The following is a 12,906-nucleotide window of genomic DNA, read 5'->3' as shown; positions in this document are numbered from 1 at the left end:
TACCTTATTTAAGGCCTATAAGTTTCCTAAAGTCGACTTTTAAGCCTCTAAGGAAATATGACTTATAGACTTTTTGTCCTTTTTTACCTTATTTAAGGCCCATAAGTGCATTTAAGTCACATAAGGACACCTCTAAGTAAAAGTTAGGTTTTCCTGATGCACAACATCACCCGTCTGCAAGAACTGCTCTTGAGGGGCTGTAACATCTTCAGAGTTTTCCCTGTGCCATAGACATGGATAGGTGGGTAAGCTGTGTGGTATCTGCCAAGACATCTGCAAGAAGACCAAGAATATAGGACAGGGAGGAATCTGGGGCATGTTTTGCTAACTCATCCATGCCGGGACCGTTTAGTAGACCCATAGCCAATGCCGGAGAGAGGAATCTCAAGCTGCATATCCAGAGCGCTCAGGGGAGGGCCCGGGCATAGTTCAAGAGATAATCGCAGAAGTTCTCCACCATCTTCATTTGAAGTAACTTCACGTGGGACAACGCACGTCGGAGTGCAAGGTATCGGCTGTCCGTGCATGTTCCGCCCAGACGAAGAGCGTCGGCTGGGGAAAGCCAGGAGACAATTTCCTGAGGAGCGTCAACGTTCAAGCTCAAGGCCAGTGAATTCATGACCTGTACAGACGACCGTTACCGCGTAACCTCATGCATTTATTTTTGACACTACACCTTTGTAGACATTGTTCATGAATCATGAAGCTTGATTGGCTGAACGCAGAGACGTAGTATATTGCCTGTTGTTGCTGAACCGTCTCGCAGGATCAATTCACAGTGTGTATATAGCATCCCATGATAAATACCCAATATCAGAGAGTTGTGAAGCAGCTCGGGGATGCACCAACATTCCGATCTCTGGGAATCCCCAGGCCTCCTGCAACAAACAAGTCCAAGTTCACTAGTAAGATACAAGGATACAGATACATCGTCCTGCCGCGCTACATACACCGGCTGCCACCCAAAGGGCCCACTACATATCATCGAAGGCACCCATGTCGATGCCATAGAAGAAATGCTATCAGACGAGTGAGTAAGAACCGAGCGAAAAAGCGGTCCCAGCAGCGCGCGCACCTTGTAGAGGCTCATGACCTTGACGACCCACGCCTCGAGGTGGAAGATCTTTTTGTTGCCGATGCGCATGCGCACCTCCTGCGGGCACGCCCGAGGCCCAATCAGTACAGGACCCCAACCTCCAGAAGGCTGGCGGGGAAAAGCACGCACGTATATCGCCGCCCAGTGCATGATGTCCGCCTTCAAGCTCTCGTCCACGCGGTCCACGACGCGGTCCGCGATCGTCTACCGCCGACAGACGGGTAAAGCGTGAGACCAGCCCTTTCCAGCAACCAGGCGGGAACGCACCTTCAGCACGACCGTCGGCGGGATGCAGTGGCTGAGCAGCTCGTACAGCTTCGCGCGCACCTCCATCACACGCGCAGGCGACTGCTCCTGCACGATCATGTCCGCGACCTTGGCGCAGTACGTCTCCCAGTCCGGCTTCGCGATGTCCAACGGCTTCGACAGGTCCGTCCTGCACCGCGGTCCGTCAGTGACGCAGTGGCAGCAGCAGGCAGGAGGGGAGGGAGGACTGACGACTGCATTTTGAGCGCCTCGAGCACGAGCACGGCTTTGCGCATGTTCCCGCCCGCGTCCTCCGCGATGGCGAGCGCGGTCTCGGGCGGGAGGTCGAACGCCTCCTGCTTCGCGACATACTGCAAGACCTCCACCATCTGCACCAAAAACAAAAAAAAACAGTGAGCAGGGGAGGGTGGAGGTGGGTAAGGACGCGCCTCGTCGGAGCTGGGCGCGGCGACGCGCACGAGGAGGCACCGGCTCTTGATGGGCGCGATGAGGCGGCTGGTCGAGTTCGCGCAGAGCACGAGGCGCATGTTGGACGTGTACTTCTCCATCGTGCGCCGCAGCGCCGCCTGTGCGTCGCGCGTGAGCGCGTCCGCCTCGTTGATCACCACCACTGCACCGCGCCGAAACGCCCGATCAGACTAGGGTCAAAAATCAGAGTCAGAGTCTGGACGCACCCTTGAACCGCTGCCGCGCGCTCAGGTCCACCTGCTGCGTCTGCGCGATCTCCTTGATGAGCTCCTGGATCACCACCCGATCGTAGTTCCCCACTTCGCTAGTTCACGCACACAGCACGTCAGCACCGACACATGCCCCTCGAGAAGTTTACGACGGCAGCGGGACGCACCTGGGCGTGATCTCGATGTGGTAATTGCTCTGCACGATGTTCACGTCGAGCTTCCGCCGCGCGGGGGTCATGAACACCCGCTGGTCGATCTTGAGCTGCACTCGCGCATCAGCGGCCGCGGACGAGAAGGCGCAGAAAGTGGAGCAGGCAGGGGGGAGAGAGGAGTCAAACGGAAAAGGAAAAAACGGCACACCTTCTCGACGCCCCTCCCAAAGAGCTCGCGCAGCGTGCACGCGATGCGCGTCTTCTTCCCCGCGCCCGAGGGCCCATAGAACAGCATGTGCGGAAAGTCGCCCGACGCAGCCTGTTCACGAGGGAGCCACACCAACGCGCCAAATGAGCAAACCCTACATCACCAAAACCAAAAGTCACCGGCTCACAAGCGCGCGCAGCCGCTTCCCCAGATCGGGATGGTAGTGCAGCTCGTCGAGCGAGCGTGGGCGGTGCTGCGGCGAGGTGGCATGAGTGAGCGAGCGCGGACACTGCATACGCGGGGGAGAGCGGCGGACCTTGTCTACCCAGAGCGACATATATATATGTCTCGGATATATTATCTAAATTGACAGTGTCTGGAAACGAAGATGGAATACGGAAGCACAGTACGGATGGTGAGGGTGGTGGTGGTGGTGGGAGATGAAACGCGTACGTCACACCGTGACCGTCCGCGTCGGGCGCCAATGACATCTCCGTAGCTCAAGTCGCCGAGCAAAGCACCACCACCACAGACAAGCGCAAGCTAGCCACACACTCGACCACACAATGCTAAAACACATTGCTAATTCGAACGACCTACAGGACAATTGCGCATAAGTAGTAAATGAGTATCGAATAGTACTTCAGTAACGGCGCGGGATATGAGCGCAGCCGACAACAACAGAAACAAAACAGACCAGACCAGAGAAGCTCGCTACACAATTCCTTCCCTTCCCCCTAGCTGTACACTCAAAAAACACATACACAGCAATAACAATACCCCCGGATTTCAGGCGCTACGCGGCGTTCGCGGGCGCAAGCGCGTTCACGGGCGGGGTGAGCGGCACGTTCCCGTCCACGATCGTGCTCCCGCGCACGTCCTCCCGCTTGATATGCAGCTCCGCCTGCCCGCTCTTGAGCGCCTGCGGCGACGGCGGCGGCGGGCCCTCCGCGTCCTCCGTCCGCAGCTTCGTCATCTCGCGCACGAACGACGTCCCCCAGAACGCCGCCGAGTACTTGTTCACGTACTGCACCGCAGATCAGGGACGTACAGCGAGCGAGGACGGGCTGGCAAAACGCACCTTGAACAGCTTCCGGTGGTTCTCCGCGCGCGTCTCCGCGTCCATGGTGACCGCCTCGAAGATCGCGTCCGCGACCTGCTGCGAGTCCCACGGGTTCACGACGATGCTCCCGTTCAGGCTCTGCGCCGCGCCCGCAAACTCGGACAGGATCATCACGCCCTGCCGCTGCTGCTGGCACGCGATATACTCATACGAGACCTACATCGCCGAGGTCTCGTCAGGATCTGCTGCGTAGGGCCGCGAGGGGCGGGGACTCACGAGATTCATGCCGTCGCGCGTGCTGCTGACGAGACACACGTCGCTGACGGCATACAGCGCACAGAGCTCGTCAAAGGGCAGGCTCTTGTGCATAAAGTGGATCGGCATGAAGTCGACCGTGCCGAAGCGGCCGTTGATGCGGCCCACGAGCTCGTTCACGGTCGCGCGCAGGTTTTGGTACTCTTCGACGTCCTGCCGCGACGGCACCGCAAGCTGCGCGAGCACGATCTGTACCAGCGTCAGCGGTGAGCGCAGACGAACACGGGTGCGATGCGCACCTTGCCGATCCACTCGGGGTGCTGCGTGAGGAAGAGCTCGAGCGCGTGGAGCTTCTGGGGCACGCCCTTGATATAGTCGAGGCGGTCGACGCCGACGATGACCTTGACGCCGTCGAAGCGCCTCTCGAGCTGCCGTATGCGCTTCTGCACGCTCTCCTTTTTCAGGGTGTCGATGAACGAGGACGGGTCGATGCCGATGGGGAACGTCCCGACGTGCGCGAGCCGTCCCTCGAACTCGACGCCGTTCGGCATCGTCGGCAGGCCGAGGATGCGCGTGCATGAGGAGAGAAAGTGCCGCGCGTAGTCGTAGGTGTGGAAGCCGATGAGATCCGAGTAGAGGATTCCGAGCAGGATCTCGCGCCGGACTGGGAGAATTCTGGGTTGGCTGTGTCAGTACACGGTGGAGAAGAGCACTACTGCATGCGAGAAAGTTCCGCTCGGTCCGCGATCGGAATAGGCAAGGCGCTCGTGGGCATCGTCGGACGCGATAGAACGTATGGACGACGCGCCGGGGGGATGTCTGACGTGACATACGGCGTAAGATGGTGAACGCGGATGGACCGAGCGAAGTCGGCACGGTTGCACGTTCCAGGCGCGTCTGCATATAGCATCACGAGAAGGCGCCCAGCAGATGCGAGAAAGTTACGCGGTCCCTAACCCAACCCACTCGGACAGGGAGGACACGCCCCATAGAGGATGTAAATGGGCACACACCTGTAGATTTCGCTGGAGGGAAAGGGAGTATGGAGGAAGAAGCCGATCTTGACGTTGTGGATGCGGGTGCGGTGGACATCATTGAGTTCGATGCCGTCGAGTATGCGGTCGAGGTCTGAGACGTTGACGTGGTCGATGAGGGTGCGGAGGAGCATGGGGAGGAGCATGAGGTGGTAGTCCTGGACCCAGACCATGGAGCCGGGGATGAGCTGTTTGAGGATAACCTGGGCAAAGGCCATGTTGGCCTGTCGGTAGGCGAGCCAGTTCTCCTCGTCAAAGTTCATCTCGCCGGGGTGGTAGTGGAAGAGCGGCCAGAGGATGGAGTTGGAGAAGCCGTTGTAGTGGCGGTCGGCGACGTCGTCGTCGAGGTAGACGGCCTGGCAGGAGTACTCGTCCATGAGACGGCGGTCGACGATCGGTCTGTCCTTGGGCGGAATAAAGAAGCCGGGCCAGCCTATCCAGGTGAAGGACATCGTCTTCTTGCAGCCGGAGAGGGCGGAGACGAGGCCGCCGGAGGACATCTTGAAGTGGTACTCGCCGCCGGCATCCTTGCTGATGGTGACCGGGAGGCGATTGGAGACGACGATGAGATGCCCGGCGGCGTCGAGGTCGAGGACGGGGGAGGTGGGCAGGGCGGACATGGATGGGCGGGGCAGAGCCATGGCGTCCGTTAGGGTTAGGAGGTCCATCTTGTACCGGCCCATCGATGACGTCGCAAGCCCAGTAAGGCGATCGTCCTTCCATTTCTGGCTCCTCCTCCGACTCTTCCCGGCCCGCCCACAAACATTGGCCGACGATCGCCCCGCCGAGAACGTCGCCGACGAATCACCGGCCGTATCGCCCGTCCCATCGCTGGCCCGAGACTGCCTCTCCCGGCCCACCAATGCCGGTCCCCCTCCCCACCTCCGCATTCGTACAGCGATCTGCGCGCGCTTGTAGCCACACGTCCTACGTTATCTCCCCTGCTTGCTCTCACTCGACATCATCACCCCGGGATTGCTATCGGCCAAGTTATCCGTACGTACAACCCTCTACTGAACCTTTTTTCCTACTCCGCTGACGCAACCGCAAGTGCACCTGCTTCTCCACGTAAGCCTCATCCCTGGTCGCTGCTGCCCTCTCGCCCTGTCCAGTCCCCCGAGTTATCTGTGCCCACTCGCACCTGATCGATGATCCCCCTTTCGCGTGAGCTTCACCCTTCAGTCTGGCCTTCCAGACGTGCTGCGAAGCCCATGCATAAAGGCTATCCATCCTTGGCAGCTTCTACCCCTCCCTGCTTCTCCATAATTGGCCCGCTTTCACTCTTGACAGTACTTACCCTCTTGTATGCCATCGTCTCGGAGCGTGCACCCTACACGCTGGCAGCGGCCCGTATGCGGATTTCTTCCATGGATGCGGCAGGGTCTGCTGAGAAGAGGGCCGCAGGCTTCGCGTCTGACAACACTCCACAAGAAGAGAAGATAGAAGAGAGCACAGTGCCGGCGCCGTGCATGTGCAGTCGGCTGAAGATACCCCCGCCTTGGAGAGCACAGCTCGGGACATCCGAGTGATCGCTGCTCGACACATCGCAGACGGTGACGGGTCAAGACGGTTGCACGCCACGAGGGCTACGACGTAAGGATCAAGCGATGCCGGAGGTGATCGTACGTACTGTGCTCTCAGAACCGTCTCAACACAGCTACGGAGAACGATTGCCATTGATTGCGGACGATCGCGCAGAAAATTCTTCCTGCATGCTCTCATTTCCTCGTCGCTTTCTCCCCGCGCAGCCCGCCGGACGATGTCGACACGTTGGGTGGTATTGGGTAGGCAGAGAGGACGAGCTATCTCGACCGATATACCTCGGCCTTTCCTCCACTCTTGCCGCCTTTTGTCCACACCCCCGTCGCCCTGTGTCTCTCGCTTTACTTGGTTTTGTCAGAGTTTTGTCGCTAAATGTGTGCGAGTGCCTCGGCCTCCCAGCGCGCCGATATCGATTATGCTTACCTCTGTAGCAGCCTCTTGTCCACGCTGATTACCATTTGTCTTCGATGCAGCAGCATCGAAGGCCGGATGGGAATCAGCGTGCATCTGAGGTTGCGCGATGCTTTGCTTTATCGTAAATCGTCTGTAATATCTGGCTCTTTTACAACTTTTCTTGGCTGTCTAGCTCTGGTTACTGTTACATTCCGTGAGCGTTGTGATCAACATGATATCATAATCCGTTTCGTTTGATTTCCCTCGGAACGATACCACAAGTCCGACATTACGCCGTGCCCAGTGATGAATCCTTTTATTTTATTTGGGTGGCGAGCATTCTTTCTGTCGAGTTCCCGCGAGTATCTGCGGCATTCGTCCGCTTTCGTCGAGATGCGAGGGCACGTTCTATCTAAGACTGCGAATCGGTGATTCTTTTCTTTCGTGAGCATTCCCTCGGTTTGAGTTGGGAAACGTGCTGCCTCCTCCACACTGATCAAACGCAGAATCGCGAGATGACCCCCGTATTCGGCATGGAACGGGGCGCAATGACAAGTTCCTCGAGGTGAGCCCATTTTCCCCCGAGGATGGGCAGTGCTTGCAATGCACACTGTCCGGACCGTTACGTTTTCTTCGGGATAAGTACCTCGTTGCTTCCTGACAGCGGGGGAAGCTATCTCGCACCTTACATCTGGCAATTTTTCTTCAAAGTCTCGCCTTCTCACATGGTTCCTCTTCACCTCTGCAGTAAAGGAACCGTGAGTCTGATACAACGTTGCCATCTCTATTTCTGCCCGACTGAGTTCCTCTGCGAGCCTGTGGCTGACACTCGTGCCACCTTCTTTAGATGCTGTCAACAGTGTTCTTTCACACCACTCGCTCACGGTCAACGGGCGACGCCATTTTTTGTTTTAGGCTTCTGTTCTGGCGACTGTGAGTGTTGCGCTCGACCCTGTGGGGAGACTGGCAACGTTTCTTCATCTCCATTTTCTGCGACGGCGGTGGCAATTGCTACTTGCAGAAAATACACATTTTGGCACTGAAGAGCCGACGTGGATACTTCGCGGAGGATCTAGACAGAGCAGATGACACACGAATGCGTATACACGCATAGCTTGAATGCGGGATTTGACAATAAATCAGTGACGCCAAATACAGATTCACACACCATGTCCGGAGTATTAGTAGTACTATCCAAGAGGAAATACGTTATAATTCATGTTCACTGGACCGTGGTATGATGCGAGCGCACACAACTCTGTTCAATTCTAACAAAGAAGAAATCGGTTCTCGGCGCGGGTCCGCTGATGACTCCAGAAACTCTCTGCAGAGCGTCGTACCAGCGCAATGTGTCGGAGGCACGAATCATGACAAGTGGCAAGTTGCTGATGCCTGTAGCCTGAGATAGGCACGTGACCGAGAAATGTGGGCGCTTGTTTCTTGCCACTTCGTTCTCTCTTACAAGTAAGATCTCTGTGGATAAATGGGCTCGTAGTTTCCAATTGGTCAGCTCGTGCTCTCCGAGTTCATCATTGCAGAACACCGGGAGAGGTTTCACCCTGCTGACGTTCTCGACCAGCTTTTTGACCGATGAGTGAAACACTGTTGGCGATAGTGTTCGTCACATCCTCAGCCAAGGGCTCCAGTCTCGTGTACCGCTGGCCCCCATCTCCCGAATCGCCACCTAGGCTTGCACGTCCTCGGCCCGTTCACGACGTGACGTGCGCTCAAGGGGATAATCCTTGGCGAGCCAGCAACGCCTCTGACGCTCCATCTGACGATGTTCCCGTTTGTGTTTGTCCAGACACCATATATTGCGGAGAGGACGAAGAGTACATCTGGAAGCGACCCAATATCAACCGAGACCGGTCGTTATCTTTCTCGCATTCCCGCTCTGACCCTTCCTCCAGGAAGGCGTCGCCATCAAAGGAGGCGAACGACGGATATTCACTGGATGTCTCTAAAGGTACCTCGCCCGATGATGGGTACGACAAGTTGCTTGGATACAATGCTGAGTTCCTTGCTGGGCTGCTATGCCCGCAGAGCTCTATGTGCCATCAAAAATTCGAGTTGCTTGTAGATGATCTTGCGTTTATCGGCCATCCTGTCTGTGCCGAGCCTGATGGTGCATGGCGGTTCAAAGCCGACAAGGTGAAGATGGCCCCGCGAGGGAGAGTGTCGAAGAAGGGAGAATCACAGACGTCTTTGGAGAAGTCGCTTACGCCTGAAACGAACGAAGGGAGACGCCCCGTACCGGACACCGCTTGGCTTCAGACTTTCCACTTCGTTCTCATCCTAGATAGACCCGATCCTTCCTCCGCTGCATCTGGAAGTCTGTGGAAGTACTATGACACCGTCTATGAACAAATTGCATTCACCATAACTGCCATTCTCTATCAAGAGCAGATCCTGCATAACTTTGTCGAGACGGAATGCGACACGCTTGGTGCTCTGAAGGATGATTTCATCACGAGAGGTCTGTTTTACGCGTCCAGTTCATCGTGTTATATTACTGCGCGCTGAAGGATACTGTAGGAGAGACATTTTCAAATTACATGGCCGAGGCTCTCCAATGCTCATCTCTTGCGCCAGCAATGAAGACGCTATACGAAGCCATCAAGGAAGGCTCGATAGCTCGTGTGACGATCCACGACATTCCGCTTGAGCTGCAGCTGCCTCCTTATCTCGACTCTCTTCTCCATGCTGACGACGACACCAGCCTGGATGATGTGGAACAGGAGGACGAGTATAGCATACCGAACGCGTGGAGCCCCGACATGAGCTTTGCGCAGAGGTTGCCTGCCCTTACGCCATGGAAGAGTCTGCTCCTTGTCGATGACGACGACGAACAGGCCTACGAGCTATACATGAGGCTGAGAGCACCGCAGCTCACGATGGAGGACAGAGAGGTTGCGGAACAGCTGATCAGATTTCTGGACTTAGCCTCAATCACTCTTTCGTATGCTTTTTTGTTGCCATGGAGCTGGGTCGCCTTCAGTGATGCTAACTTACGCCTAGGCTGGCTGACATGGCAAGTTTACTGGACTGGGACCTTGAATCACAGGTATATCCCATTGTGCGTTGGCTCGTACACCACCGGAGGGCCAAGTTGGTGGACATCGTGCATCCGGGACTGAAGACGATCTTTGCGGTCCCGCAAAATTTCAGTGCTCCGTGAGTGAGCTACCTATGCTCAATACCTGTTCTTACCCCGGCGGAATGCGGTTCTTCTTCAGGTTGTCAAAACTCACATCTGACTTCAGCAATACTTTCTCTCAAGCCAGTGTGCCCCCTCTCCCAAAACTGCTCTCGATGGTCTCAATGGCAGAACACCGTCAAGGCGCGAACCACTTCTTCGCAACAATCGTGCGGTCGAAGAGTTTAATACCGCTGTACCATGACGTTGTGGTCTGGCTGCTCAAGCGGGACTTGCTATTGACGCTGCACCTACGCATCCGCATCGTTGCGACGGAGGCGCTGAAGGAGCGCGTGCGGATGGAGTGGGAGCTCGCACGTGCACGGCGCGAGCGCGAGAAACTCGCGAAGGAACGCGAGCCGCACGTCGAACAGGGCGAGCTCGCGAAGGTACCCGAGTCTAGCCCCGTCGCGAACTGGTTCTCCCTCTCACCAAGGAGTGCGCGCAGAGTGTCTCGGAGGCTGTCTGGGACGGCGTCTGCGAGCGCGAAGGAAGAGCAGAGCCGGTCCCTACGGCGCGAAGCTGCGCGTGAGGAGAAGAGAACCCGCGAGGAGGATGAGGACGAGTTTGTGTCGTCCGGGACAGAGGATCTTAAGTGGGAGGACTGGTTTCACGGAGAGGGGCGGAACCCGCATGCGTCGATGATTTATGATCCTGCACGGGCGACGCCGTTGGAGCGGCGGTGGCTGGCAGCCATGTCAGATGGGAAGGATACGGATATCGCGCGGCGGTTCGAACAGTGGGTGCTTATTCTCTTTTAATAATGCAGGTTACTTACTGATGGTACGTGGTGTATATCGTAAGGATCAACCAATATTTCGACGGGAAATGCACGGATGACGAAATTCTGTTCAGAGCAGAGATCTCGAGGAAGCAGTTGCGGGAGGTACTGCATCATTATGAAGAATACGTGAGCATGTTACGGTCAATCTCAGTGCGATACTTTCCTGACAACTCCACAGTTACAAACATTCCTACATCCTTCGTGAATCACATGGTACATCTGACTACTTGGTATAGGGTGCTGGTGTGAAGTTTCCTCACAAAATGCGGTCAGCTGCTACTCGGAACAGAGAACAAAGCATCGTCGGATGACCGGTTGCAAGTTACTCCCCTGGAATCCTGTGTCTCCACCCTGGCAATTGCTCCGCCTTTGAGAAATCAGAGAATCCATTCCCGGAAGTGATCGTCTTCACCTCGTTAATCAGAACATGGAACCCACATATCTCCTTTAGCACCGTCCGCCACCGAAAGCAAACATGTCCGCCTCAGCTTCCTCTTGGACGTACCCCCACGGGTCATTCTTGCAACACGATGCTGCGGTTGGGTACGGCCCAGGTGAGGCGCAGGCCCGCGACACACATGAACGGGTAATGCTGTGCGATTGTGTCCCCCTGGATTTATAGATCCTGCGATGCAACGGCTGCATGAGACGCGAGAAGACCGGAGGTGGCGGATGCGGCCGTTACATTTTGAACAGGCGGTACGGCGGCTGGGGTGGTCTTCGTCTACGACTCTAACGGGAGATATTCGAGCTGTCGGCCGAGGGTATAGACGAGGGAGATCACACTGAAGGAACGCGTCTGATGCCGTGCTGCGGTGCCAGCATTTACCGGGAATCGACATGCGGTCTATTGGACACTCACTTCTGCAGCCGAGCGTAGCACGTTCCATATGGTGACGATGTTGCAGGTATAGATGAGATCACTCAGTTTCCGTTTCTGATCTTGACTGTCCGCTACCATGGGCTCCTGTTGTGCCTGTCTGCGACGAATTCCCCCGGTGTCGGGATTGAAGCGTGCTTGACATGGCCTTTGCACCCTTGGAAGACTTCAAGTGCTTCGTGCCACCCCCCGGACGAACGTGAAGTACGAGCGCTCGAGATGCTCGAGCTGCGCATTTAGTCTCGTGACCAGACGTTCACGTGCGACTTACCGAAAACGGACAGAAAGAGAGGGTCGCACAGCAGAACGTCTGGTGAAAGTCGTATAGAGGGGGGGGGTATGTAACGCCCTCCTGGCTGTAGCTCCCGCACAGCGCGTGTCACGCTGGTCATCCCGCATGTACCTGCACATCTCCTGCCTCCTGCTGATAAATATTGTTCATGTATGCAACCATATATGCACCCCGAACCCTATTCTAGCCATCAATGGCCCATGAATGTGCCGCGTTCGAGTTCGCATGTCTCGAGTTTTGGCTGAGGTCACGCCCGTGTGACATACCCCCCCCCCTTCTATATGAAAGTCACCAGACGTTATGACGACCCTCCACACAGATCCTAAAAAGGGTTGAATCTCAGAGCGGCTGGTTACGAGACTACTGCGCATTGATGTTCTGCATGAATATGACGTCAATGCCCACAACGGAATGGCTCTTCTTTACGGCACGACACACCGGCCAACAGGACTGTGGTAGGGCGAACTTGTGCATACTCTACGGAGCGACGGTCACAGTGGTCCGATCGCCATCCTACCCAAAGCGCGCTTTGTGCATGTGCTGGCGAAGGCAGCACGCTCGTGTGGGACATCAACAAGCTCGAGCACTGCGTAGATGGCAAGCGGATTGGGGAACAATATCGATGAGACCTTGCACGACAATGATAACGACAAGACTGAGCGCTCTACGGGCAGCAAGCCGCACGCAAAGATCCAATTCGCAGCATCGGGGAATTTGCATCTTTCTGGTATGGGTCTTATGAGCGATTGTAAGTCATTACAAGGTATAACATATATAGAAGGTGTAGAAGGCTTGTAGTCACGAGTATAATCACAGGTAAGACTATGCAGCCTTTGCCAAGAACAATAAGAATTGCCAAAGGTCGGAGTTCTTCCAGGACTCAGGCAGGATGATAGCTCTTGTGTGTCCTGTAAGATCTTACATTTCACCACCAGGTGTGACAGCATCCATTCGAGTGCAGCAAATCACAGTCATATCACTAGCCCCTGTACTCACCATCATATCGGACATGAGATACCCAAGTCAACAAATATATTCAACTATACCAATGCCAACTGTTCCAAATA

At 55.9% G+C, this 12,906-nt stretch overlaps 4 protein-coding genes across 4 annotated transcripts; 2 read left to right on the top strand and 2 right to left on the bottom strand.

Moving 5' to 3' along the window:
- Positions 1-974: 974 nt before the first annotated feature.
- SCP_1301370 (Replication factor C subunit 5) lies at positions 975-2,737 on the bottom strand (the record flags this gene model as incomplete). Its single annotated transcript, XM_027763434.1, has 11 exons — positions 975-1,019; positions 1,076-1,153; positions 1,226-1,300; positions 1,364-1,532; positions 1,595-1,731; positions 1,792-1,973; positions 2,038-2,135; positions 2,208-2,302; positions 2,401-2,511; positions 2,588-2,653; positions 2,717-2,737. 11 exons carry the CDS (start codon positions 2,735-2,737, stop codon positions 975-977), a joined length of 1,077 nt encoding a protein of 358 aa, XP_027619235.1.
- Positions 2,738-3,196: 459 nt separating this feature from the next.
- Positions 3,197-5,435, bottom strand: SCP_1301360 (Alpha,alpha-trehalose-phosphate synthase [UDP-forming] 1; the record flags this gene model as incomplete). The annotated part of the gene is made up of 5 exons (XM_027763433.1): positions 3,197-3,427; positions 3,482-3,679; positions 3,740-3,967; positions 4,018-4,393; positions 4,732-5,435. The coding sequence occupies 5 exons, from the start codon at positions 5,433-5,435 to the stop codon at positions 3,197-3,199; spliced, it is 1,737 nt and encodes a 578-aa protein (XP_027619234.1).
- A 465-nt stretch (positions 5,436-5,900) lies between these two features.
- SCP_1301350 (hypothetical protein) lies at positions 5,901-6,281 on the top strand (the record flags this gene model as incomplete). Its single annotated transcript, XM_027763432.1, has 1 exon — positions 5,901-6,281. The coding sequence occupies one exon, from the start codon at positions 5,901-5,903 to the stop codon at positions 6,279-6,281; it is 381 nt and encodes a 126-aa protein (XP_027619233.1).
- A 1,996-nt stretch (positions 6,282-8,277) lies between these two features.
- Positions 8,278-10,872, top strand: SCP_1301340 (predicted protein; the record flags this gene model as incomplete). The annotated part of the gene is made up of 6 exons (XM_027763431.1): positions 8,278-9,163; positions 9,223-9,646; positions 9,706-9,861; positions 9,924-10,622; positions 10,688-10,793; positions 10,846-10,872. 6 exons carry the CDS (start codon positions 8,278-8,280, stop codon positions 10,870-10,872), a joined length of 2,298 nt encoding a protein of 765 aa, XP_027619232.1.
- Between the last annotated feature and the right edge of the window lie 2,034 nt (positions 10,873-12,906).

The sequence above is a fragment of the Sparassis crispa genome (assembly GCF_003851025.1).
Source record: "Sparassis crispa DNA, contig_000012F, whole genome shotgun sequence".
NCBI lineage: Eukaryota > Fungi > Basidiomycota > Agaricomycetes > Polyporales > Sparassidaceae > Sparassis > Sparassis crispa.
The sequence above is the reverse complement of the archived record's forward strand: the minus strand, read 5'-3'. Positions and strand labels throughout refer to the sequence as shown.